Below are 26301 nucleotides of genomic sequence, written 5' to 3'. Positions count from 1 at the left end.
TCCACTCCACACTTTCCACTCCAGAAACAAGCTCCTCCTGTGGATGGAGGAAGGCAAATGGCTACTATGTTAGGCACAGACCTGAGTATTCACTGGAACCAGTTTCAAATCTAAGGAGATGGATGTCAAATGCAACTCCTGCAACAGAGACCTTCAACATTCAGACTCAACCCTGCCACTTTTCCTGCTCTCTTAAATAAAGCAGACCCACACCTTTTTTTTTTCCTCTGAAGGACCTTCCACATCCACATGGAAGGGAGAATGAGCAATTTGCTCATATAAATATTTCTAAGAATGCTCTATGAACAGAGATACTGTGTACATTTATCACTCAAAGGAATCCACAAAAATCTCCAAACACTTAAAACATTCTGACTTATAAATATTTTATGCAGTTATGACATAAAACCAGGTATCATGTTATTTTCTGTACTAAATAAAACCATTTCAAGATTGTTTGATAATGTAATTTTATTCAAACTGTATTAAATTATGTACTTAATATGTATAGTGTAACTTTTTTATAACTGTATTTTAAAAACCCAAGGAGAAGCTAGTTATTCAGAACACATACTTAATATGCAATACTTGAAGCAACAAATATAGCAACGCAGTCGACAAAAGCCCCTTTGGGCAAGTTGCACACGTTTAAGCAGATTGCTGCAGATTGGATTTGACTCTCAGCCAAGCTCGCAAGACGCAAGATGACAGAGAATTAACCTTTAAATCCACCTTCTTACCTAAAGAAGCCTTCATGCAAGGATACGTTTATTTCTTACTCAAGGACGCCCTAAATATGTCCTTGTAATGTCATCTATTATGTAAGTAAAAAATGTTTAAAATGTAATTATGTTAAGTAATACTTGTAAATAGAGTTCTCAACTTATTCATATGAATATGTGTGAAATGTTCATAAATACACTACAACTATCTCTGCTGTTATATTGTCCACATCAAATACTTACTAGAAATAAATACTTTCTATACCTACAGTGAGAAGTACTCATCAAAAATATAAACATTAACTTTCTCAGATTAACATGAAAACTTAATTTTAAAAAGTCTGACCTTTGTATCCAAAGTAATTTTCACCAAACAGAAAAAAATATAGGCATGGTACCTATTCATGTGCAGACTGTTTCTTTGGAAACATGACCGAATGAATATTTAAAGATGTGCTGCAACTCAAAGAAGATGAATCCAGTAAGTTTCTGAAGCAATACACATGCTTTATTTGTATATTTAGGATTACACGTGAAAGAAGGATTAACGTTCAGTCAATGGAAAGGAGATCAGAAGGCACAGATAACATAAAAGTCACGTACATCTCCAGCAGAAAGCCACACGTTATTTTTTACACCAAAAATTTCACCAACCAAACAAATTTTTATAGGTGGAATTGTAAGACATAGCACTTTACAACTAAAATTTAGAAAAAAGTCACAATAAACTGAACTTTTTAAAGGAGTAGGAAAGATTTCAGATACAGTTTACTTAATTCAAGTAGAACACATATTTGACAAAATTTGAACTTCTCCAATAGCATTTGAAAATATTTACAGAGACTAATACCCAAATATTGAAGTCTAAGTAACCAATAAATTTAAAGCTATTAATTCTTGTTTAATAAATTAAAAATATAAATAAATTAAAGTACATGGCTTTAAGCTACTCACAGAATCTTACAAAATGCTCCTTTACAAAAATCTGGGAATAACTGAAGTTTGGGATAAAATAAAAGCAGTGAAATTCCTTGTTGTAATATCAATAAACTATATTCTTGGTTTTTTAAATTTGAGTGCCATACATATTCTGCCCTGAGCTGAAAAAAAAATTTCTCTTGTTTCAAGAGTATGCAGAGTATACTACAAGAAATTGAAAGTTTTTAGATTTGAAACCTTCTACAATGACAATCCACCCAAATGGTCCATATGAGTGACTGTAGAAAATGTATGCTGGCAGATCGAGGTCTCTGGAAAATAATGACTGGATTTCCAGACTTCCATCTTGACAACTCATGAAGAAAATCAGCCTACACCAATCGCAAGTTTTAGAGAAATAAGTCTTGAAAATACTCATCAAATTCCTCTTCCCTGTAAAAATGACAAAAAATAAAAGTCAGAAAGTTCTGCTTTGGATTTGTACCCAGGAGATAATCTTTGTGTGAAAAAGTTTTAGCAAACTTCTGATTAAACCTGCAGAAGGAAGAGATAATTTTGACTTACTACATTCTAATACCCTTCATATTTCCCTGTGTGAGCTGACTCCAAGGACCCACCACTAAGGTAATTAATAGTATAGTAGAGGGTAAGGCAGCAGTGGTGTGGTAGTGGCTTAGCAAAGGTTTTCCTCAAGAGCTGTCTATGTCTCCTCTTTGAAAGCACATTTTTAGGTTCACTGCATGGAAAGAGATTTGACATAACCTTTTATGTATAAATACTCATTGAAATATTCAGGACAACTCTGCCTTTGCAATTCTGAATGGACCCCGTATGTATCAGTAGCTGCAAGTTCATTACATCAAACTAACCGTGATTTTTTATCTGCTTCTCGTAGAGGACCTTTCCTAGTGTCAGCTTTTGAAGGACCATCTTCTGCACTGCTATTATCTGAGTCTGTTGAAAAATTGAAAATGTTTTCATTAAATGAAAATTTAAAAAAACATGAAAATTTTAAAATAATTTACCTTTTTTTAAATTAGATTATATATTGCTAGAAGCAATGTTTAATTGCAACCATGAGAATAAACAAAACACTTTGCTTTGCATGAAGTGAAAATGAATATGTTTTGCAATATTAATTAGAATAACATCAGAAAGTTTCTTAGGTAACACAAACCATTGTTTTGGTCAAATATAGCAACAATCATGTTGAAACAACGATCTTGACACAACAGCAACATACCATTTTTTTTCTAAAACTAAATAATTACAAACCCAGAATTACAATACAGTTTCAATTTATTATATTAATCAATTACCTTAATTAAATTATAGTTCTTACAAATTGTGACTTATCAGTAAAATTGTAAGAAAACATGGATTATTGTATAACTATTTCATATTAGTACACAGGAATCTCATCTCAGAAGCTCCTCCCTCCCTTCTCCTGAATCTTCCAATAACTCTTCTGACAAAACAAGTACTTTGGGCATGGTCCAAATCATAAGAAAACTACTTCAGGTCTTTTTGTATCTAACTGGGAAAGCCTAGGGGGTGATGACATTCCTAAAAATGTATAGCAGAGCAGAGAAATCATGAAATCAGTCAATTACTTCTAGACAGTCTGCAACAAGAATTGGCATGAACAGGAGATGGGGCCTGTTTCACAAAAAAAATAAAGTGGAGACTGGAATCACTGAGATACAAGTAGTGACTAAGGTTAAGGTGTCACTGAATGCATCTACCTGCAACAAGTAGTTGGAAAAGACATTAATTAAAGTCTAGGATTTATTTAAAATCCTTTTTTTTTTTTTTGAGCAGAGTATCAGTATAACTCCCTGAAGGAAAATGTAGCAGTTATTGTATCAGAAAAGTACTATCTTTACACAGTACAGACTACACAGCATGAAATTATTAACAACGTACCTATTTTTGCACCCTCTACTCTTTTTTGGAACAGCCTGACCTCTCATTTTTCTGGTTATTTCCCTTCTGTAATCTGGCCACACTTCTATTTTTAGATTAAACAATTTCCTCCTTAAAATTCCCTACACTTTTTCTCCAAGACATGTAAGTCATTCATTCAAATCTTTGTATTTCTCTTTGTTTCAGACAGCATTCTTATCATATAAAATATTAAAACACCTAATAAAACTAAGATCAATGACAACTGTCTATGATGTTATACAACTTATTACAAAAACATAAGATATTAAAAAACCTTTACCTTTATCAGAACTATCTGAATCATCTAAAGATACGTGATCTGTAAAGAAACACCAAAATAGAAAAAAACTGGTGAGCTTCTCTTGGTTTTATCTGTTATTTTAAATTGTTTACAAAGATATTTCTATCACAATTTATTACACTAAACATGTGCACATGCATGCACACACACCACATTCAAAGAAAGCAAGTCAACACTATAATAAAAGGATTTTTTTTGCATGAGTTCAAAGGTCATCAGTTTGAGCCCAGTTATGTCAACCCAAGACCTCTGGTGTAAAAAGGTTATTTAACATTTTCAAAAGGCTTTCAACCACAAAGCTTCATGGAATGAAATACTTCATAACCCTTTCCAGTATGCAACATCCAATGATTGCACAAATTTCCCTTGCAATGCATACTTTTCAAAAGGTTGTCCCTCTGTTAAATATAAGAAACTTATCTTTTTTCTGCATCTAGGAAATTTTACCTAAGAAATTTACCTTTTTGACTACCTGTGTTGCAGTCAAGAAAGTTACATATCTGTCCATATATCTAAATGTATTTATACATAATTATATGTCTCTATCTACATAGCTGTAGCAAAACTAATGTTCAACTAATCTGAGTACTTTAACAACTGAAGTTTTAAAGTTTAAATTTACCTTTATGGGTCTTTTTTTTGGACTTCTTTTTTGCTGAACGAGATAATTTTCTCTTCTTATTTTTTGGCTCTTTAGAGTTCTGTGCAGCTGTGCCTTTTTTCTTGCATGTTTTGACTTCTTTCCTCCTTTAAAAAAAATGAATGTACACCTCCTCTATTATATGTACTTCTTATGCAACAGTAAATCTGAAGTATTTAATTCAGTCAAACGTGTCATTTTTTCAGACATCTATCAGTAGTTAAACTGAAAAAAACACATTCAGTTGAAAAGTGCTATTAGAAGCAGAAGAAAAATAATCACTGAGCTGAAATTGAGCAAATGAAATTTCTGTGGTGGTAGGGATGGAATTCTTCCAGTCTGAGGGGTTCTGTGCTGTCATTAGCACAGCATTCCAACCCTCAACAGTGACAAGTCAGTGCCTTTATAAAAGCTCCAGAATATTTATGCTGTTTCAGGATAAATGAAGTTCCTAATCATCTAACTGAAGTTTTGTCCCTGTGTGCTGTTCATCATAATTGTAACTTATCAGTAATTCAGTCCCCATTATTTTCAAAACATTTCATTACCGGTGATGGAAGTTTAGTTTGTGGGAACATTCTGGACATAGTCCTGAAAAAGAGAAAATGAGAATATTGCAGCCAAGAATTTGATAAGCATAATTAACAAAACTACAAAACTAGTTAGAGCTAGATCTTTCAAAATCATTGGCTTTTTCTTCAAAACACTAGTTACAATGTAATTGCAGTCAGGATTGAAAAAAATACATTATGAAAGTCTCCAGTACAAACCCAGATTTTTTAAATGTAAAGAACAATCACAGATTTAGCACTGGCTAAACTAGCTCTTCATTAAAGAAATATCAGTGCTTCTTATGTACAGACATCCCATTTATGGATCCTTGTGGACAGATAAATTCTTCTGCAATTATACTGAAGACATGTAAGTCTCTTAGAGCTTTGTCAAGAGACCAAATGCTTCCACATGGAGTGTCTTATGCACAAAAGGAAAAAAATCCCACTACTCACTCATTTTACATGAAGTAACTAAAAGTAACAGTAACAAACAATATAAACTGTACTAAATGTAATTATCTGATAAATATATTATCATATAGACAATACTGAATTAGAAAACCACAGTTGAGATTAAGAATGGAAAACTGTTTAAAGATAGACGTTTTCTAAGAAAACACAAATATTTGGAATAAAATCAGTAAAGCTGAATATGTGCAAGAAGTTGTCTGGTCCAAAGCCCTAAAGACTTCTAAGCCAGGTAACTGAATGAGCAATGACAATGCTGAAATTCTCCTTGCAATGCAGTACTGTCCATTAAAACTAGAAATGCTTCTATACAAAACAGTTTATAGCAAATTATTCTGATTTTATGACATGCTAATTATACAGAATAAAGTTCTTAATCTGTAACAACTTTGTCGTATATAATGATAACAGCTATTCTCTAAATCAAGAGCACCATGCTACCACCTGTGATTAATTCAACAAAATTATCTTCTATTCTGCATTTGTCATGAACTCATTACATTGGATCTCACTCAATACCATTCAAAGTACAAGACACTTGTCTTTTTTTAAGTGTAAATATCCTAGAAGGGTTGACTTACTCAATTTCACAAGTGCATTCCTCTTTTCGCCATGTTCAACGTAACCAAAATTCACCTCCCAGCTCTTCAGGCCTTCATTCTCATCACAGTGTTTATTTCCACAGGAAAACTGACCTGAAAAGAGTCAAAACCAGCAAACCATGGTTCAATGATTATCATGAATAGATATGGGGCTGTTATTTCCAGTTCTGCTCAGTTTTTGCTTTTTGTTTTCCATTTCCTTCAAATAAAAAAAAACCCCACAAATCTAAAAATAACATCTAGATTAAGGAATTATTAACAGGGAACAACAACACAATCAATCATACTTGTCCAATATTGCCTATTTGCAGAGGAAAAATCATAACTGTGTTTTGAAATATGTGGATGAAAGTGTACATTATGAAATAATAAGCCTAATATGAACGCTGAAAAATTAATGTCACTAGGATAGATCCTATACCCTAAATGATTACTTACTTAGCAGAGGATGATGGATCAGAAGTTGTGATTGAGACATGCATCTTTAATGACACAAACTATTTCAAGTATCACATTTGTACAATATGAAGATGCCCATATGCTTTTTACATAACTAGTGTATCTGATACACTGGACATGCAATTTGTTTTCTAGTGACTATCCATAAACACTTTTCTTTCAAGAAAAGGAAATCCAACTTTGTGAGAAATGCTACATCAGCTTTAAAAGCTTCCTTTGGATCTTTATGTGAAAGCAACACTGATTTTAAAACAGATCTGCACATAATCAATTTTGTTTTCACCACTGAAGTCCCAATATTGCAGTAATGAAGATCCATGCATTCCTTTTGCAGAAGACTGATTTGTATGCAGAGCAGCAGAAAGGATGTGTATTAATAGGCTCACACGCAGGACTGTTGGTGAACGATTAACCTCAGAAAATTCTGCTTAAGCAGCTAACTAATGGATTGGCAGTGTCCCCAGATACCTCAGTTCTGTAATGAAATACCACTTTCAATGCAAACATTTGAAGTAAAAAAAACCCCAGAACTCTCATTAAAAAAGCAAGTTTCAAATTAATATATATTAAGTATGTTTAACCCAATCTAAAGTATGGCCACCTGTGTCATAGCAATCTCCAATATCACCTCCTTTCAAAACACTTATGGCAAAGATTAGAAAGAAAAGAAGCAGAAGAAATAATTTGGCATTTACAGTTAGTAAAACAAATGCCACCTCTTCTTTGACTTCCCCTAGCCCTTCTTCTTTGTGATCATGCAAAGACAGCCATCAAATGCAAAGCAACCAAGTGTGAATTTCTGCCTTCCCTTGTTCCCACCCCCAAACCTTAGTAAGAACGCACCGACAGTGGTTCTCATCACCACTCAACTGACACAGCTACATCACTATGTACACTAAGTACATACAATGCTAATGCTAATTACCAGACAGGTAGGTATCGATGTGTTATTATATTTAATTAAAGCAATTTATATGGTTGATTTATATTTTAAAATAGCTTAAAAGACCCACGGCTTTTTTTAAAGGATTGTTTGGAACCGCACTTGGAGAGAGCATCTGACACCTGCGAGAGGGTTGGGTTCTCGCGCCCCCCCGTGGTGAAAGAGAGGATTTATCCACCCTTACATTCCAATTGCTTGCTTTTCATTAGCTTTCCATTAAAAAAAGCTTGAAATATGTAATTCTGCACTTTATCCCACATTTTAAAACATGGAGTACCACATATTAAATGTAAAAATCTATAATTTTTATCCCACAAAGACATAAAAATAATTTACTTCTCATTTAATTTTAATTATCCTGTTAAAGTATTCAATAAAGCACGTAATTTTAACATAACATGTAGTGCTGAATGCAACATATGACCACAACTACCTTTACAGGCTTTAATATTTACAACTTAAAAATCCCCATCAATACTGTTCTCGCTTTCCATTCTGAATTTATTTTTTTTAATCATAAATGCATTTCTAACTTTTTGAAATACATTGCAATTCAGGTGTTTACAGAATACATCTGTTTAAAGAACTGTAACTGAGTGAAACTGATCAGCAGTACAACTCCATATAATTTTCTGGCACGTGCATCCATGACTTCTGAAAACCACACGTGTATGAGAATCTACCCCAGTAACACCAACACCTCATTCACCTCATTTTCTTGCTTGTTCAGCAAGTTGAAAAAGCCCAAGCACCTCAGCCATGGAACAAGGACCACTGTGCAAAGTCCCAGTAACATACTGGTAAGACTTCATACCCAGAATTAAGGCACTGATTTAGAGACAGCATTGGGAGACCTGATACTCATTGCCACTGAAGCTTTCAAAACCAATTTAGCCTAAAATAAGTATCACACAAGAAACTTCAACTAAAAAATTTACATTTTGCAAAAAGCAGTGGAGAAACTGTTACTCAAGAAATTCCTGAGGAAAATCACTGAAACTTCAATTACAGTTATCAAATGCTAACTAAAGAGGTAGAAGAACTACTGGAGAAAAGCAGCTAAAAAGCCAACCCATGAAATTCTACATTATCAAACATGTTATAGTGGTGTTCATTACAAAATTGACCTTGTGAAAATAAACTAAAGGTTCTTTTAATTGTAATATGTGCAGATCAGTGTGCAGTCTAAATCTATGTGGCATAAAACAGCAAAGCTGGAGGACAAGTCAATTTATTGTTCATTATTATCTGATATACTTACCAGTACCATCAAGTATTTTATAACAAAATCATGTCAAAAAGCAGCAAGAGGAGCATCAAGAAGAAATGTAACATAAAATGAAAGACAACTCTACCTTTTCCTGAAATTACTTCTTTCTCATGTCGCCATCTAAATCCAAACTGTTAAGAAAAGAACCAAAATTGAGTTGTGAATAGTAAGCATTAAACATTGAAAGGACTGATTTCAGTTGATTGACATCCTGCATGTGGCTTATCCATTTAATTCTGGTCAGTAGAATTTAATTTTTTCTCTTTTAATTAAAAATATCTCTCTGCTTCTGCTTGCCAGAATGGTATTTTTTATAATAGAAATACTTAAAATATTTTTATTTTTACAGGAAGTCCTCCATACTGAAAAACAATTATGAAACAAACATATTAACATTTCCAAGTAGAAGACAAGTTGGCCTAGAAATCTGGAAATAAAAACAAAATAATAAAATGTATTTTATTTAATAACCAGGTGTCAAACAGATTTCATTTCTTAGGAAATAGGAGACACTTCCAATCTGTTAAGCTACAAAACAAAGTACAGAGACAGCAAATAAGAAATTCTCTAGGAAAATAAGACAACAAAGGGAACATTTCCAGTCCAGTGCATATCAAAGTAAAACTTAAATGCAGAACACCCTCCTGTGCTGCACTGCAAAGCTGACAATAGAACTGAACTATTTGACAATACAGACGGTCATTTATCAGCCTCAAAGTTTGCAGACAAGATGCACTGAAGGTTCAAAGACAACCTTGACCTAAAAAATTCTTATCTAGGGAAAATGTCAGGAATAACAGACCCAGCACAAGCAAGAGCTGTCAAGAACACTCTTCCACTCTCTCTGTGTTGCCTCACGCCCCAGAGGTTCACATTGGCATTTCTGATTAAAAGGAAACACCAAGTGAAGGCCAAGCCAGACTTGTCATCAGCAGGTGAAATGGCCTGGGAGCAAGAAGGGTGAGTGGTCTCCATCTCTGGCTTTGAGAACACCTGTGAATCTCTAGGAGTGAAAACAGGGGAGTCCCAGCCATGTGTGTGCATGTGAGTGTGAGTAAAACAGTCTGGACCTGCAGCTGGAATGTGCCTGTGGCCTCACAGGCTCATATGTCTTGGGGCTTCTTGCTGTTTTCTTCTGAGCTTTGGTCAGAAGGTGGTTCTGCTTATTTTTCAAATTCTTAAAGGAGATGCTCCCATGAAACTAGTGCTTACCATTATCCAGTCCTTTGTAAAACGGTGGTTTACTTCAAAAGAAAAGTTCCTAAAGAGATCTGAGCTACAATCTCTATGCAGAGATCTTTAGAAACATTATCTGACTAGAACATTTTGGCCAGGAGCAGAATAATTACAGCTGTGAAAAGACAGATGAGCACATATGTGCAAGTCTCAATCTGTGCAATATATGTATTTAAAATATCACAGAAAATTGACCTCCAACTTCTGCTTTGACACCAAGTAGCACGATACAGAATCACAAAATCAAAGAACAGCTCAGGTTGGAAGGCACCTCAACAGACCACCAGGTTCAACCTTCCATGGGGAAGGGAGCCCAGATGAGATTATCTATCCCCCTGGGCAATTGCATCTGAAAAACCTCCAGGGATGGGGATTCCACTGTGCCACTGGGGAAGTTGTTCCAGCACCTGAATGTTCTCACTAGAAAATAATTTCTTTCTTACATCAAGATGAAGCATCAACGTTAGCATGCAAAAGCATGCATCGACAGTTAGCATGCAAAAGGCTGACTAGCTGAGAAGCTATTATCAACCCTGCACCTTTCATAGCACCAGCACTGCAAAACAGAAGGCACAGGGGGCTAAAGATATCCAGCTTTCAGTTTCTGGAAATGCAGAAAAAAAATTAAAGCAGAAAAAATCTGAAAGCACAGACTGTATTCCATCAGTGGGAAATGGGATGAGCAGCTTATTTAAGACTTCCAAGAAAAAAAGTGCTTTGAAATCCTTCTGTACCAAACATAGGCACGGATAATTCAATCATTGAGAAAAATCTCATATTTTTTTCTATTTTTCTAAGAATTTCTGAGAAAGGACTTTCATATGACCAGAACATCCTATAATGTTTGAGAAAAGAAAGCATATATCACAAGCTGCGTGACACAGCAGTTATGCTGACATGGAAATTCCAAAAATATGGGTAATGACTTAGGAGCATAAATGGGAACAGACAGTGACCTCAAAGTTAGGATAGACACGCTTGAAGTCTGACAAGGAAATACTGTTCACACAACACAACAAAACACACACACACACAAAAAAATCTGGGGCAAAACAGTTTCCCACAAAAGACAGCAAACATATGGAAACTTGGCACATTAGCAAGAGAAACAAAATCTGTAAGCATGCTCAAGTGAAATCAGCTGGGGGGATGGGGGGATGGAGTGGACATTAAGGGATATGAAATAGGTACAGGAAAATAAAATTAAATTTACTCAAAAAGGAGGGAAGGCATCTTCAGCATTTTACTTTTTGTTGATTTTAATTAAATTTTTGCATTTTTTTGTTGCAATTGTCTTTAGATGACTGCCATCTTCCCAACAGAGCTAAGCCCAGTCCTTGCAAATATTTACCAGTGAATGTAATTTTCAGTACTAGAAATAGTCAAAAAGAACTATATAGGCTGGGTTACTGTGTGCTAGAAACACCAGGACACATCTGAGTTCAGCACCAGTCTCTGGAAAATCACAATAGAAAATTCATGTATACTCTTTCACTAAGAAATCAGTCAGCCAGAAACTTGGAAAAAAGAAAGACTGCTCCAGTTAAGAAGAAAACCTGGTGCTGGAATTGGGCCATTTCTCTTAAGAAATTCTATTTATTTACAAGGCACATACAAATCCTGTTTCCACAAACAGAAAAGAACAACCAGCAAAAGATGCTGCTTTAGAATAGACTTTTCCAAAATTGTTTCTGTCAGCATTCAAGTACAAAACTCTTGTTAGACTTTTTTTTTAACAGTAACATTCCATTGGTTTTTAGGCTTCATCTACTGCTCCTCTCCAAGCAACCTCTTCAGCCTTCTTTAACCCCTTTGCAGTTTCTGCCTTTCACACACAATGTACCTCTTCATAAAACATCATCTGACAGAAATGTTCCTATTCCCACAGAAGCACATTTTTGAGGCAGTGACAATGCTTGGATTCAAACTGCTGCTTATTAAGTAACTTGATAAATTCCCACAACTCCCTTTCTATGGAAGGGGTACTAACGTTCTGGTTTTACAACATATCCACAATCATAAGGCCATTTTTGAAAAGGCTATACTTCAAAACCCAAGATGATTTACACTAAGGAAAGATACCTTATTCTCTTTGTATCTGCTGAGATCTGCTATACAGTATTCTTTGAACAATTTGTCATAATACTTCTTTGCAAGCCTCTTCTCCCTATAACAAAAAGTATTATTTTTTATGAAATATAAAAGACAACATAATTCACTTTACATTGTAATGACATTAGCAAGACAACATGTTGTTTCATCAAAAGAACACAAGTTGTAGACTTAGAAATGCAACAGATTAGTTATTAAACTAAGGAGTAATTTCCATAAAACTGGAAAAATAAATATAAAATAAATCCACTGTACATACTAAACTGTATGTTTTTCAAACTCTGCTTTCTTCAGAGTTTTTGAACAGTCATTTGGATCTTAGAGAATCACTATTATTTATTAGTTCTTTCTGTCATGAATTCATATAGGCATTTGAGCAATATTACAATATGAAAGACCTTCTAAGGGTCTTTCATTTTCGAATCATCTTTAAAGAATGATCACCAAGTATGCACAGTAATTCTTAATTAGTAAAGGAAACTACAAATTTAGTACAAGTCATCTAAAAACAATATATCCAATAATAGTTTCAGGTACCAATTCATGTCTGCTTCATCTTCTTCATTCCACAGGAACCTATGGTTTTCTCTAATAACATCAAGATCCGTCTTGTCATTTGCTCTATAAAAGGACACACCTATTTTTAGTACAGGGTAACATTAAAATGAAAATCCATCAAATAATAATTTGGTAAGCATCAATATTTTACAGTTCTGGTCACTACCTCACAGCATAAAGGAGTACATTTCTATGAAATAAAAGCATCAAAAATTAATTCCCTGGCGTACCTGTTCCCAAATAAAAAAACTCATGGTGGAAAACAGCCACTGAAATTGTGGATGACTTGATCCTGTCTGAAAACACTTTTTATACTCTTTATTGGAGACAGTGATTTTAAAAGGCAGTTATGTAGCTCTACAGAAGTTATTATTCTGGACAATGGATAGCAATTCTGCACATTCAGAAGTATTTCAGACTTATTTTGAAGATACTGACATATTTCTCAATGTACCCTCCATTAATGATCACCTGTCATACTTCTTTTTACATAATAAAAGAAGAATAATTCAGCTCTTATCTAAAAATATGAAAACAAAATGAAACAAGGCAGTTGTGTGTTTGGGTATTTCCAGTTACTGTATTTACCATTTATGACCAAAATAATTAGTAATTTGATACACAGCTCCAGCCATTACTGGCCCCAAAGCTATAATATATATTTAACAGCTTTACATAACACAGGAGCTTTGAGATCAGGAGGGGAAAGGTTGCTAAAGGTTCTCACCCAGATCTTCGGAAATCCTCTATTTTGCCACCATAGTATAAAATGTAGTCGTGCACAAACTTTTTATGTCTTTCATACTGAATAAAGTAATTAAGGATTGTTTCAGAATTTATTTCCTTTTACCACAGTTGAAAACAAAACAAAACAAAAAACCCAACCAAAATATTTTTATATATTTAAGACAAGGACTTTTCTTCTCAGAAACAGTTCAGTAATTTCCAAAATAAAAATAGGATGGAATTAATTAGGAAGTTTTACTTAATAACCTCTCATAGAAGCTAATTTCCAAATACAGGAATTCAAGGCAATTTCATCTTTAAAACCTCATTCATCATTTATAAAACTGTCTTCCTTTATCAAAGATACTCTGTACACATATACACAGAAACTTGATTCATTTTTTCAGCTGTGATTTAGACAACAGCTTCTTTGTAGTGCAGTTTTTGTTTAAAACAGGTTTGTACTTTTCTATTGTAAAAACAGTCTGGCTACTAAAATGGAATAATTTGTTACATTTTTACCACAAACATACAAACAAAATTTGTATGCTTTAGTTTGGAAATGAAAATCATGGAAAAACATGTAATCCTTCTCAGAACACTTTGGCCTCAGTGTAAGGCCAAAACAGAAACATAATTTGAAACACATTTTGTACCATAATTTGAACAAAATATGTAATTACTTATTCAGGAAGTAAGTGTCTTCACAAATAAAAACTTTATATATGGCTTCTTAAAAAAGATTTTCAATTAAGTTTTATCTCAATAGCAAAAAGAAGCTCCTCTGAAGAATGACTCAGTATCTGGTGCTGCCCTGTCACCTAATGTGGTAACTGAGAAATCCCAGTATTTTACCATAATGGATAACCTGTGCCCCATCTTCAAACCTGAAAAATTAAACAGAAGGATACAGCATCCATCGATATCAAGTGAAATCTTCTTTTTCTTGCTTCTTCCCTGTTAATAACAAACACATTCCAGTGAAAACTATCTTTCCATTAAGAGTAAAATGTCTCAAAAAAGCAATATATAACAGATACCTATCACATTCTTCAGCTGCAAATTGTCTGTGAACCACACTGCCTTGTTTTGCTTTTTGGAATGGCTTTATCAGAAGGGCATCTTCCTGTGTTCTAAAGGTAAGAAAAAGGAAGAAAAGTTAGTCAAAAACTTTTCATAAGGAATAAAATTTTCATATGCTAAACCTTGCACTATCTTGAATAATGAAAATTGTTATATTGCTCTTTTCTACAAGAATAGAATGAAACTTCAGAACCAACATCAGATCAGACTTTGCCTAATCTGCAGAACAAAATCAGAATAGCATTTGCTTCCATCTGAAATTTAAAGGCAATTGCTTAAAACACCAATTTGTAATATTTGTTATTATTAATATTATCACTACACAACAATGATAAAACCTGGAAGATTCTTCAGTTTCACTCTGACATTTAAAGTCCTTTACAAATCTCAGCTACACAGCAAAGTAGGAACAGGAAGGACAGGGCACTCACTGAAAGAGAGTGACTGTCAGTAACCCTATTCCACCCTTTCAGGCCGATGTCTCAACACCTCATTAAACAGCTCTGCCTCTTGTAGTGCAACCACCAGAATCACAAATTTAAAAGTCAGTTACCATGTATTGAATAGCACTTGTCAGTAGGCAGCTAAAATTACTTTTAGAGTTCAACAAAGTAATAAAAAGTTAAAGATATACATTTTAGCTAGTAAAAGGTATATTTAGTTAATTTCATTCATGAACTGAGGTGAAGAAAAGATTTTTTCCCATAATTATCAGTGGGCAGAAAGCATGGAAATCAGAAACCAGAAATCAGAAAGACAAGCCAGGGAATTTGTTTCTAGCTATGGAATTTAGGACTCTAGAAACTTAAGGTATCATTTACTCAAAAGGATCTGTAAGAATCACAAAATTCCATAAGAAGGGTCTATAAAACAGCAATTTGGAGAAAATTTAAGACTACTATTTTCCTTAAAGTGAAAATAAATACCATGATAGAGCAAGAAAAGGAACCCATATAAGAGCCCTACTGGGAATCAGCAGTGGTGTGCCAGGACAAGGATAATGGTGGGATTTTTGAAAGGTTCCTGATGGTTAGTTAATATTCCACCTAGAAAGTGGAATGGTAGAATGTGCAATGGCATCTAAAGAAAATGAAATCTGAACAAAACCAGTCAGTATTTTAATGGAGAACAGCTATATTTATAAAATAAATTAAATGGCACAATGCATGCTATTATTCCACAGATTAAAACATGATTTTTTTTCCCCCAGAATGTAATCAGACACTACAAAATCCATTCTTTCAATTCTTCTATAAAGGAAAAATATGCAAGAGTCCTAGGAAAGTTTCCAGAAAGTCTTTTTAAATAAAGTCCAATAAAAGAGCAGGGGAGAGACAGGAAAAAGTAAGAAAAGTAAATACAAAATGTAGGCCAAATGTTCAGTATGGTGCAGAAAGTGTCAAGGAACTACAGTACAAAAGCAAAATAAATACATAAATAAATAAAAATCTTTACAATACAGTCAAATCAGACTACAAAATTCCAGGTCACTAACTGTGCAAACCACTGAAAGTATTGGCCAAGGTCATCTCAAACAGGTACATTTCAAGGATTGATCACAACACAATTTACCAATTCCCAGGTCTCTTCACAAATTAATAATAAATAAGTTCTTCACTTTATATCTCTGTGTTTTATATCTACAAAGCCTGCTACCACTTGGCCTTTTTTGCCTTGCTCTTCTGGCAGTTCCATTTGTCCTGATGGATCACAGTGGTGTGAACAGCGCTGCCAAAACCCAGCAGTGGATACTAATGCTTGGAAAAACAAAACCCTCTGCTCCAAGCATTGAGGGGCAAATATACACCAGATGGAGATGGCAGAACAGATCTTAATCAGCTGCCCCTAGGAGATGACAAGCTTTGGCAAGCTTGAGATGAGGAGATGCAGAAATCAAAGAGATTGATTTTTTCAAAAACCATTTCAACACCAGACCTTACATGTAAAAGTTTCATCTTCTATGCACACTAAGAGGCCATTTGTACAAAATACATCATGCAAAGTGTTAATTCTGAACTACATTACCTTTTAGTCTTTTGCAGAGATGTCTCTCCACTCTCCTCATCACTAAAATCAGAATCATAGCCTCCATGGCCACGTGCCTGAAAATAATAGACCAGTCAATATATCTGCTAATGTAATATGGATATGGCATAATTACAAATCAGTACTGTCCATCATGCATAAATAAAAGACAGAAAGAGAGCAAATGAACTAGTGCAAATTCTCACATGTCTAAGCCAAATAAAATTCCACAGACAATGCAGAGTATATTTCAGATAATACAGGACAAAGAAAAATCACTTTGTAAAATAGATTACTTTATAAATAATTTATATGCATATGTCCTCATATTTAATCCTCACATGGATGCAGCAAACTGAAAGTACAATAAATACCTTGGGTGTTTATTTTCTAAACAACATTATTTATCTAAGACAAAGGTGAATGTCTTCCCCAGGAGCTAGTCTTTCAGGGGGCTGGAGGACAGCAAGTGATATGCCCACATTATAAATGAAGGATAATGGGAATAAAAGTTTCTTGGGCTGTGATGCAGCCTTTTAGATCATCAGATCTTACACCAGTAGCAGGAAATCTGATTGAAACAATAATTAAAATGAAATCTTCTTTTTCACACACTTTGGGACTACAATGTCAAATTAATGCATATAAGAAAACCAAAATATCCACACCGTAATCCTTTCAAACGACCAAGCACTGACTGATGCCCAGATCTGTTGCCTCCATTTTTCAAGGCACAGCTCTATGCTCAATTCCTTCAGGAGATGCGATGGCTAAAGTAGATCCCATCTCCTCTCCCTCACTCCTACTCTGGTACCTTCCTTCCTGGTGCTCATTTACAATTGTGAAAGTACACATGAGCCAGATTAAACAACTCACCCAAGTTACAAAGGAACCTATGCAAAAAAATATTATTTTAACCCATGTAAGTTTCCTTAGCCCTCCCTGAGCGCCCACAACCTACAGCAGCCAGCTGAAGGGACAACACAGGGAGAGAAAAGCCAGAGCTAGCCACCACATAAACCAGCCCCGACTCCAAACAAAGTTTTACACAACTGAGGTAAAAGTAAGAGGGATAGTTATTAATACAGCCGCATATGGAAAGGTCCCACCCACACTATCAAAGTATCCTGGTAAGTGAGACTGTGGATAAAAAAAGACAATGGGTTAGAAAACAAGTGTGTTTGATTCAGCTAATTCTTATATTACCTACAGTTATATTCCTTCTCAGCCAAAAAGCTGAGAAGGAAACAAAATCTGAAAAAAGACACAACTCCTCAGGATGATTTTGATGAGGTGCCTTCTCTTGATGCAAATGCCTCGCAGAAATGCCATGCTGAAGAGTCAGCTGTATCCTCTACTGACACCAACAACTGGTTAGTATTGTGGACAATATGTAAAACACTATCTTCTCAAACTAACAGTGAAGGACTCTTTTTAAGATTTTTTAAAATCCTGTACTATTATTATTATTATTTATAATAGTAATAAACAAATAGTGTAATGTTCCTCCCACTCTTCTGGATGCTTCTGAAGAACCTGTAATTCTCCTACACATATGTATTTCAACAAAAGCAAATCAGAACTTTTTCTGAACTATTTTCTCTTTCCCACAAGACATAAAAATTGTCCATTACCAAACAAACCAGAAACAAATAATAATAAAAAAACCAGCTCCCCCCCAAACAAAAAAAGAGTATAAATAAACCAATAAACAAGTGCAGCAGATGTCTGCTGTAAACCATCCTCCTGCACTGGCAAAAAAGTGGCAACAATGTAGTCCCATAGCTAGGTGGTTCTAGTAGCCAGCCTGTCACTACTTTTGTTAATGAAGCTTATACAGTCTTCAGAAAAGTCTGAACACGCTGAGTATGCAGCAAATATATTTATTGGCCTCAAAATTTAAAAAATATCATGCTAATCTGGGAAGGTTTTAAGTGGCATTAGTAATGCTTCCCAAATGAACATCGAGAGCTTCCTTCATACTCAAAAGGGAAGTCTCAGCCAACACCATGAGCATGAAAGTCCTAGACAGATGAAGTACTGAAACAGTCCAGAAAAGGAAAGCTCAAATGAAAGTATATTTTCACAAAGCAGTTGACCTTGGATGAGGTACCCCAGGAAAGAATTAGACATCCCCACTATTCAGCTCTCAAGTGATTCCAGGAATGACTCAAATAAAAGAAAAAAAAGACGCAAGAAAAGCTGCTCCAGCAGAGTCATACTGTAGGGCTCTCAGAAGCTGATGACTGCCTTTTGTAAAGCCGACTGGGAATATAAGGACAGGTATGGCTAAGGACTAGGCTGCTCTTCCAACAGGAAAGCTCTTCTCTGAAAGACATTCCTCTGAATCACTACAGTACCTCACAGATAAATTCAGAATGAAGAAGAACACAACCCATGACTGATGTTCTGACACTGCATCACTCCTCTGTTGAAGGCAACAGCAGGACAGACAGGTACTGCATTGGTGCTGGATTTGACAGCAGCAGCTCCAGCAGTGCTGGACCACACTCATAGAGACTGAGACTGAATGATTTCTAGCCTGACACCTTAGGATGATTCCAAGATGACCTGACATTCTGTAAAATATACTTAGTTCATTTCATGAACTCCATCAAGGAATCTCATCCATAAATGAATCTTGCCATTTTGGAAGGATGATGTAAACAGACACCTACTTAATACTGTAAAGTTTCATGACAGATTTCTCCCTTTCTGCACAAAAAAAAATAAAATATAATAAATATATATACTTAATATTTAATTGTAGAAATAGAGGAGCAGATACCAAAGCTTTGTGCCAAGCCTAGCAGATATTGACATGGACATGCATAATCATCAACAAAATTTAAAATAACTACTTTCATGATTTAATAAACCCTTAAATATAAACTTTGCTTTGATGGAATTTGTCAGACTCAGAATGTCTCTAGTAAATTATTAATACAAAAACCAAGTGTTTTATCAAAACACAAACCTGAAAGCTATGTAACTTAAATTGTTCTGTGTATTTTGCTGTTGCACCAACTTTGAGTTTTTTATTCCCAAACAACAAAACAAACTGAAACCACAAAATTAAAACAAGCACAAATATGCTTCAGGGTACGTTTAGCTCACATTTAAATAATCCAAACATCTTGGATTATTTAATAATGAAACAACTGGAGACAGAACAGAGTCCACTAAACTCTTGGCTCTGACAACCCACACAAAACATAGTAAATGCATGAACGTTGTACACAACAGATGTCAGACCGAGATACTAACTCTTGATGCCAATATAGGACACTACAAACTGCCCAGCAATGCATTTACAGCAGGTATTTGCATCCAGAGAAGGCACCTCCTTTAAGCCTGTCCAATGGGGTAAACACACATTGGTGAAATGTGCACATCGCAGTTTGTGTTGACTCCTGACCACAACATGTGGCTGAACACGAAACAACAGTCAAAAAGAAGAAAAAAAGTCAAAACAATCCTATAAAATATTCCCAGCTGGTGGCTCCTGACCTCGGGCCCAGTCTTGCCACTGCACTCCTAAGCCCGGCTCCCATCCTTCCCTCTTATCTGCCCAGCACGCAAGTCTGTGGCCGTGTCGGCTCACAGCCCAGATGTGGCCCAGAACAGCTCCGAGTGCTTTTAGTATAAACTGTTTGGGGAGGGTCTGAATGAAGCACAGGATCTGTAAGAGGACTTGAGGAGCAGTCCTTGATGGATAAAGGATGCTGTGTGGAAGGTCAGATTGCTTCACTGCAATGTGCTCTTCCCGCCTTGATGTGGTCTATGAAGCTTTGCCACCCCACTTGGGGAAAAAAAACTGAGAATAAGTAAGACTAGCTTCAAACCTATTCTCCCTCGTAAAACCTATCACAAGGAGTGCCTGCATATACTATACAGTGGACGGCCCTAACAAAGAGAAAAGGCACTCGCAAGATACTGCCCCTTTATTATAGCTATGAAAGAAAAAGTAGGAGTAAAAGGTAGGTAACAGAAGACCACGACATCGAGGATCAGAGCTTTGTGGAGCTCCATGGAGAAACTGAACACCAGCCCGTGTGGGTCGGACGCAGCTTCCGAAGCGGTTTTTTCTCGCCTGCTTTCCCGCAGGTGGCCCAGCACCGTCCTGGCCCGCCTGACCCTTCTTCGGTCGCCGGAGTGGGGCACGGGCACGACGGACCCCGGCTGCCCGCCCGCCGCCCAGGGGAGGACGGCTCGGCCCTTCCCCCCACGGGCACGGCCGGGCCCCACCGCCCGCCCCGGCCCCGCCGCCATGGAGGCCGCGGCCTCCGCCGGGCCTGTCCCCGCCCGCCTCTGCCGGGCCCCCTCCATCCCTCCCTCCCGGCCCCACTCACGGCCGCGGAAAGGCGCAGCTGGTTGGGCTCCATGGCCGCGGCGCGGCGAGGGCCGCCTCCGCCGCCCGGCCCCGGCGCTGCTGTGCGGGCCGCTCCCGGAAAGCGGGGCAGAGGCGGAGCAGGGCCGCACCGAGGGCTCCCTTCCTCCCTCCGTCCCTCCCTCCCTCCGCCGCGGGCGGGCGGCGCGGGCCAGCGGGGCGCGGGGGAGGGCGAGCCGGCACGGCACGGGAGGGGAGGGGAGGGGAAAGCCGCTCATCATGTTTAGGGGCGAGGGGAGTCTCCCTGCCCGGGAACCCGGTCAGCGGCCCCGGCTGCCGCGGTCTCCGCCTCTGGGAAGGTAGGACTGCCGCAGGGGCTCAGAAAGGCCCGAGTACGCCCCTCTCCCCGGCCCGGGTCGCCCCCGCACCATCCCTGGCGCTTTCGGGCAGCGCAGTCCCTGTTGTGGGGGCACGGCTTAGACCCCGCTGCGGGAGTCGGGGCTCCGCGGAAATGGTCCCTCGGGATGGATCGGGGAGGCGGGGGTCGTTGTTCGGGAGGGGACCTCTCGCGGAGAAGGGGACCCCTCAGGGAGGGAGGCCCCGGAGGCGCTCTGCGGTGGGCAGCAGCTGCCAGGCGTGCCCGGGAGGTGCGCGCTGCTCCCGGCGCGGCACAGATGGAGATCGCGGCCGCGGCACGGCGATCTGTGACACTGATTGCTGCCTGTGCCAGCGGCTTCTCTTCTCTTCGGTCGCATCTCGCAGTTAGAAGAACGAAAGGCAGTATGTGACTCAGTTCCCCTGTGAGGACCGACGGCACCTGGGCGATAAGAGTTTGGGAATCTGTGGGTTGCATCATAAAAAAGAAGCTTTATAAGCCAAAAATATTTGCTGATAAAGTAGCTGGGAAGTACCAATCTTCGGCATTAAGTCGAAGATACAGCAACTAGCTGTCAATGAATTGGTAGTTTCCCATCAAACGCAACCTGAACTGCTGAGCTCTGAAATGCTGTAATCCATCACAGGTATTTTCTTCTGGACTGTGTTAGAGTTTCCAGTTGTGTTATTGATTTCTGGATAGTTAAACCACAGATACACTTAATACAGGGAAATATTAAAAATTTAAATACTACTGCTGCCCTTGTAAGGTGCTATTTGTAAAATACAAGTTGTAGATAGTTGCTTTTCTCCAGTAAGGCAATCACAGACCATGGTTGACACTGTATCTCCTTACCTTGGCTACTAAATCTCTGTTTTCAGATTTATTTTTTTTCTCCTGACCTAGTGTTTATGTTACTTGTTTTGTCATTATTGTTGTGAAGGGATGCAAAGATGATGCTAAAGTGTCCCATGGAAAGGAACTGAGTGGCACTGTGCATATTTCAGTGCATGCAGTATTCTGCTGAAGTCCAACTGAATGCAGCCTGTTTCCTCTAAAGGACAGAGACTCTGTTGCAAAAATGGAATTATCCTAATTAATAATTTAAATATATCAAAATAAATAATGTATACCCTCAAAGCTGTAATAGCAGGCATCTTTTTGTTGTTCCTGTCTTATGGAAATGACAGACTGCTTTAGTGTGAATGAATCCTGACATGATTCTGGAAACTGGGCCAACATATCATTGATTATGCACTTTGAAGAAGAGTGGGAAAGGTAGAGGAAAGATTTACAATTCTTGAATCTCTTGGCATTGTGTTGTGGCCACAAAACCCTGCATATAGAAAAAATACAGTTTCTAGGACAGGAAAATTCTGCAGTGAGTCCGACTATAACAGCTGCTATAGATGCTGAAGTTATGTTCTAAACAGCTTTTCTGAGAATAGCAGCTAGATAATTTCCTCTTGCTATGCTATGCTTTTCTTATGTCTAACTGTGTTGCTTTAGAACATCATCTGACTGCATTTTATATGTGGGCTACAGTAAGCTACAGCTGGAGTATGGGTTCAGAAATGGCCTCCTAAATAAACTGGAAGGTGAAACTGAACATGCCCTTGGTATATGCATTATACTTTGCTCCAGTGGGAGTATCTCCATATTTTAATTCTAGCAACAGTATTTTGACACCAAAAAGGTTCTTTTCTCATATGAGTCCCACAGGACTGGAAAGTATGGGAAAAAGAAAAGACAAGATGGGCAGGAGGTGCTATATTTTAAATTCAATTTCAATGACTGTACAGCCAAACCTTAGGAGCACAGCTTTCCTTCACAAGTCAATCTATGCCAATCTTTACAAGTAAGTCAAGCTGCCACTGAAGAGAACATTCTTCTTGAACTAGCCCTAGTGCTCATCTGACCATTCCTGGTGAACTGTAGGAGTTAATCTTCTTCCACCCTAGCTTCTGTGACTGTCCTGATGTGGTGTCTGGATGAGTAACCTTGGTGTGGCAAAAAAATGTTAGGGATGGAGGGATAGGACAGGCGGGAAGTGGGAAGTGAAAGGGGCTGGAAGTGAAAGTGCTGAAAGGGGCTGCCCTTTTCAGCAGCAGCTCTCCTTTAGATCAGGCTAGCAGTAATGTGAAACAATAGTCTTAAATTACAGTAGCACTGAACTTCGTGGTCCACAAAGGAGAAAACATCACTGGAGCTTTAACTTTAGTTCTGCACTAAATCTAGAATGGGCTAAAGTATGAGACCTGGTGTATCCAAAAAGCTTAAGTCAGACATGGTACATACATCAGAGATACAGAATTCAACGTCTATACCTGCCATACTTATTGAGCTGCTTGTAAAACGTTCTAGTGTAGGAGATTTCAGAGCTTAATATCTATTAACCTCTTAGGTATAAAGGGGTTTTTTCTACTATCTAAGAAAAATCTTCTTGCTACTTGAGTTAATTTCTTAATGCCCTGCACTAGCTCGTACAGAAAGCAAGAAGTGATGATCATATGAATAATTTAAATTTAAATACTTGAAGACATATATTCCCTCAGTTTTCCCTTTTTGCAGCCTGAGAAAGTACTTCAACTTTCTATATAGGTTACATATTGGAGAACTATTATATTTGATTGCTCTTTTTCAGACTCAGGTTTCTCTATGTATTTTTAAGAAACATGAAGCGTAGGTGTTTACTCCTTAACAGTATTTTGCCAGGAATCAGCCTTCCTGCAGAAGATGATTGCTTCCTAAGATCTTCTGGTAAAATTCTTTAAACTCAACAGCCTCTGATCTGTTGAATCAAAATTAGTTTGGTTAGCCAATTAAAAAATTGTTCCAATTTTTAATGAAGGAAATCAGAAGGCTTTGCCTGCAGGCCAAAGATGCAGCTACCACTGGTATGGAGAGCAAGGGCAGGGCAGTTGCTGACAACTACATCTATTGTGAGCTTCTGCTGGAGACTACGTTTGAGTTTGATTATGAGACAGTAATGTGGAATGATCAAGAATGCTAGTAAAACTGAGATTTTTCCTGTTTAATCTTTCCTCTTTCTCCATTAAGTCAGTTCTTTTGTTGACAAATGAGGAAATTACTTTCCAATGCTATTTGATATTGGCACCTTCCTATCTTCTACATGTCTATGAAGTAAGTTGCCAAATCATTTATTTTTGTGTCTTCATTGTACAAACAGTACTTTGGCATCTGTCATGTTCTGATTTTTATTTCCTCCTATTTGAAGCCCCCTAGTAATTTGTAGAAAAGCAATTAAAGCTAAAAATGGACGTTCACAAATGACAGTAACATCACATTCAGTAACTGTAGCTCTTTTTCATTTAGCTCTACTCATGTACAATTTCAGGGATGCACTGTGCCTCCCAACAAGCCCTGAGGAAAGTATACACTACAATCAAGCAGCTGATTACCAAGCCTAAGACTTCCTGACAGTCAGGGAAAACCAGTGGGGCTGTACATGAGGGGCATTGGCTCACGCTCACCAGTTCCCATCACAGGTACTGGTTGCTCCAAACTGGTCATCAAAGACTAATGATATTCTGTAATCATCTAGAGGCTATGTGGAGATAGCAGGCAGAGCATATATGCTTTGTCAAATTCAATAAATGGTGTGTTCCACATTGTTTTGTCTTACAGGAAATATTAAACATTAATCTTAACTAGCCACTAGATGTCAATGTTGCTGTGCTAAGAGGCAAATGCAGTTTTATTTGTTTGGCTGATAATTTCCTCAAGAAAAGTTCTTCTGTATTTAAAGATATTTCTAGTATAGAGTCAGTGACAAAAAATAATCATAGACAAGCCCATGCTGCATCTGTTATTTCAAGAGCAGCTATGCATTTTTTTTTTATATTTTGAAGTTGCAATTACCATTTCAGTGCATAATCATTGTTAGAAAAGTGCCTTTGAAAAAATAGCATCTGATTGATCATCAGTTTCCTTCCTTGTTCTAAAACCCCAGCCTTTGTATAAGTAGCCACAATCTTTTTATTGCATTTCACTTGTTAATAAGACAAAATAGAGCTAATAATATAATATTTAATCCTATTATAAAAGTATTGAATTTCCTAAATTCCAGTTATCTGTGGACATTTTCCTCTTTATTATTCCTGTTTAAGACCATTGGATAGCAATGTCAGATACATTGTATGGAGACAGAATTTCTAGAACACAAAGACTTCCAATATGATAGGCAATTTGGAAAACAGTTCTTTTGAAAATGAGTATATCTAAAGGCAGATCTGACAGATCATGACATTTTAGAAGGACATGTGAGGTAGAATTTGACCCATGGACCTTTGTTATTCCTGGCTCTTCTACCTTTTGTGTGAACAAATCACTGCCAGTCTCCACAATGACTTATTGCCAAGTGCACTGAAGGTGCTGGTTCTATTGTCTGTGTACAGACCATTTATTTTGAGACCAAAGTTTGGAAATTGGTTTAATAAACAGTCATGGAAAGCTGAAGACAACAATGCATGTCTTGAATTCAGATTAAATTTGTTCCACCTTAGGATAAAAACAAGTATCAAAGGCTCTTATTAAAAATAAAGATGAAACTTCCTGTTGATCTGAAAACAAGACGTCAAAGATGTGGAAATTGCACCCTTTTTCTCGGCTGATCAATTTGGTAAACAGAATCCCAGTTTAGGTCACAATGTTAGAAAATACAGCCTAAATAACCTGATTTATTCCTTTAGCTCCACCTCCTGTGATGCATATAAGGCCTCTCAACTTCATACACAATGCACAAGACTTTTTTATTACTATTGACAGAAGAGCAGCCTTAGTCTTGATTAAGATGGACTGAAGTTGTTGAAATCCTGCTCCACATTTTATTTGATCATACCATTACTTCCACTCTTAACATGCTAAAGAATCACAGATACACTATAGAAGGACTATAACTGTTTTAATTCCTAACATCTATTTTAGTTTTCTTGCCTATGACTACAGAGTTATGTAAGAATCTTATAATAATATCTTGAAAACCAGATT

At 37.1% G+C, this 26301-nt stretch overlaps 2 protein-coding genes across 2 annotated transcripts in view; one reads left to right on the top strand and one right to left on the bottom strand.

Annotated features, from left to right (window-relative positions):
• Positions 1 to 1204: 1204 nt before the first annotated feature.
• On the bottom strand, positions 1205 to 21070 carry LOC107206865 (protein FRA10AC1). The gene is made up of 14 exons (XM_015633237.3): positions 20938 to 21070; positions 16586 to 16662; positions 14518 to 14610; positions 14389 to 14434; positions 13479 to 13555; positions 12731 to 12814; positions 12164 to 12248; positions 8931 to 8976; positions 6153 to 6266; positions 5098 to 5140; positions 4532 to 4656; positions 3889 to 3927; positions 2531 to 2615; positions 1205 to 2093 (listed from the first exon to the last, which is right to left on the bottom strand). Exons 1-14 carry the CDS (start codon positions 20968 to 20970, stop codon positions 2051 to 2053), a joined length of 990 nt encoding a protein of 329 aa, XP_015488723.1. The 5' UTR covers positions 20971 to 21070; the 3' UTR covers positions 1205 to 2050.
• Positions 21071 to 21170: 100 nt separating this feature from the next.
• LGI1 (leucine rich glioma inactivated 1) overlaps positions 21171 to 26301 on the top strand; it is a 32241-nt gene continuing 27110 nt past the window's right edge. Inside the window, exon 1 of the mRNA XM_015633235.3 lies at positions 21171 to 21274. The gene's annotated coding sequence lies outside the window, so the exon portion shown is untranslated. The remainder of the gene's footprint in view (positions 21275 to 26301) is intronic.

Source organism: Parus major, chromosome 6, assembly GCF_001522545.3.
Source record: "Parus major isolate Abel chromosome 6, Parus_major1.1, whole genome shotgun sequence".
Lineage (NCBI taxonomy): Eukaryota > Metazoa > Chordata > Aves > Passeriformes > Paridae > Parus > Parus major.
The sequence above is the reverse complement of the archived record's forward strand: the minus strand, read 5'-3'. Positions and strand labels throughout refer to the sequence as shown.

Bases quoted from the DNA above. Each gene is read 5' to 3' on its own strand.
- LOC107206865 (XM_015633237.3), bottom strand. From the start codon at position 20,970: ATGGAGCCCAACCAGCTGCGCCTTTCCGCGGCC. The intron at 16,663-20,937 runs GTGAGTGGGGCC...TATTATTTTCAG, and splicing joins AGCTGCGCCTTTCCGCGGCC to GCACGTGGCCATGGAGGCTA. The intron at 2,094-2,530 runs GTTAGTTTGATG...TCATTTTTACAG, and splicing joins GAAGCAGATAAAAAATCACG to GGAAGAGGAATTTGATGAGT.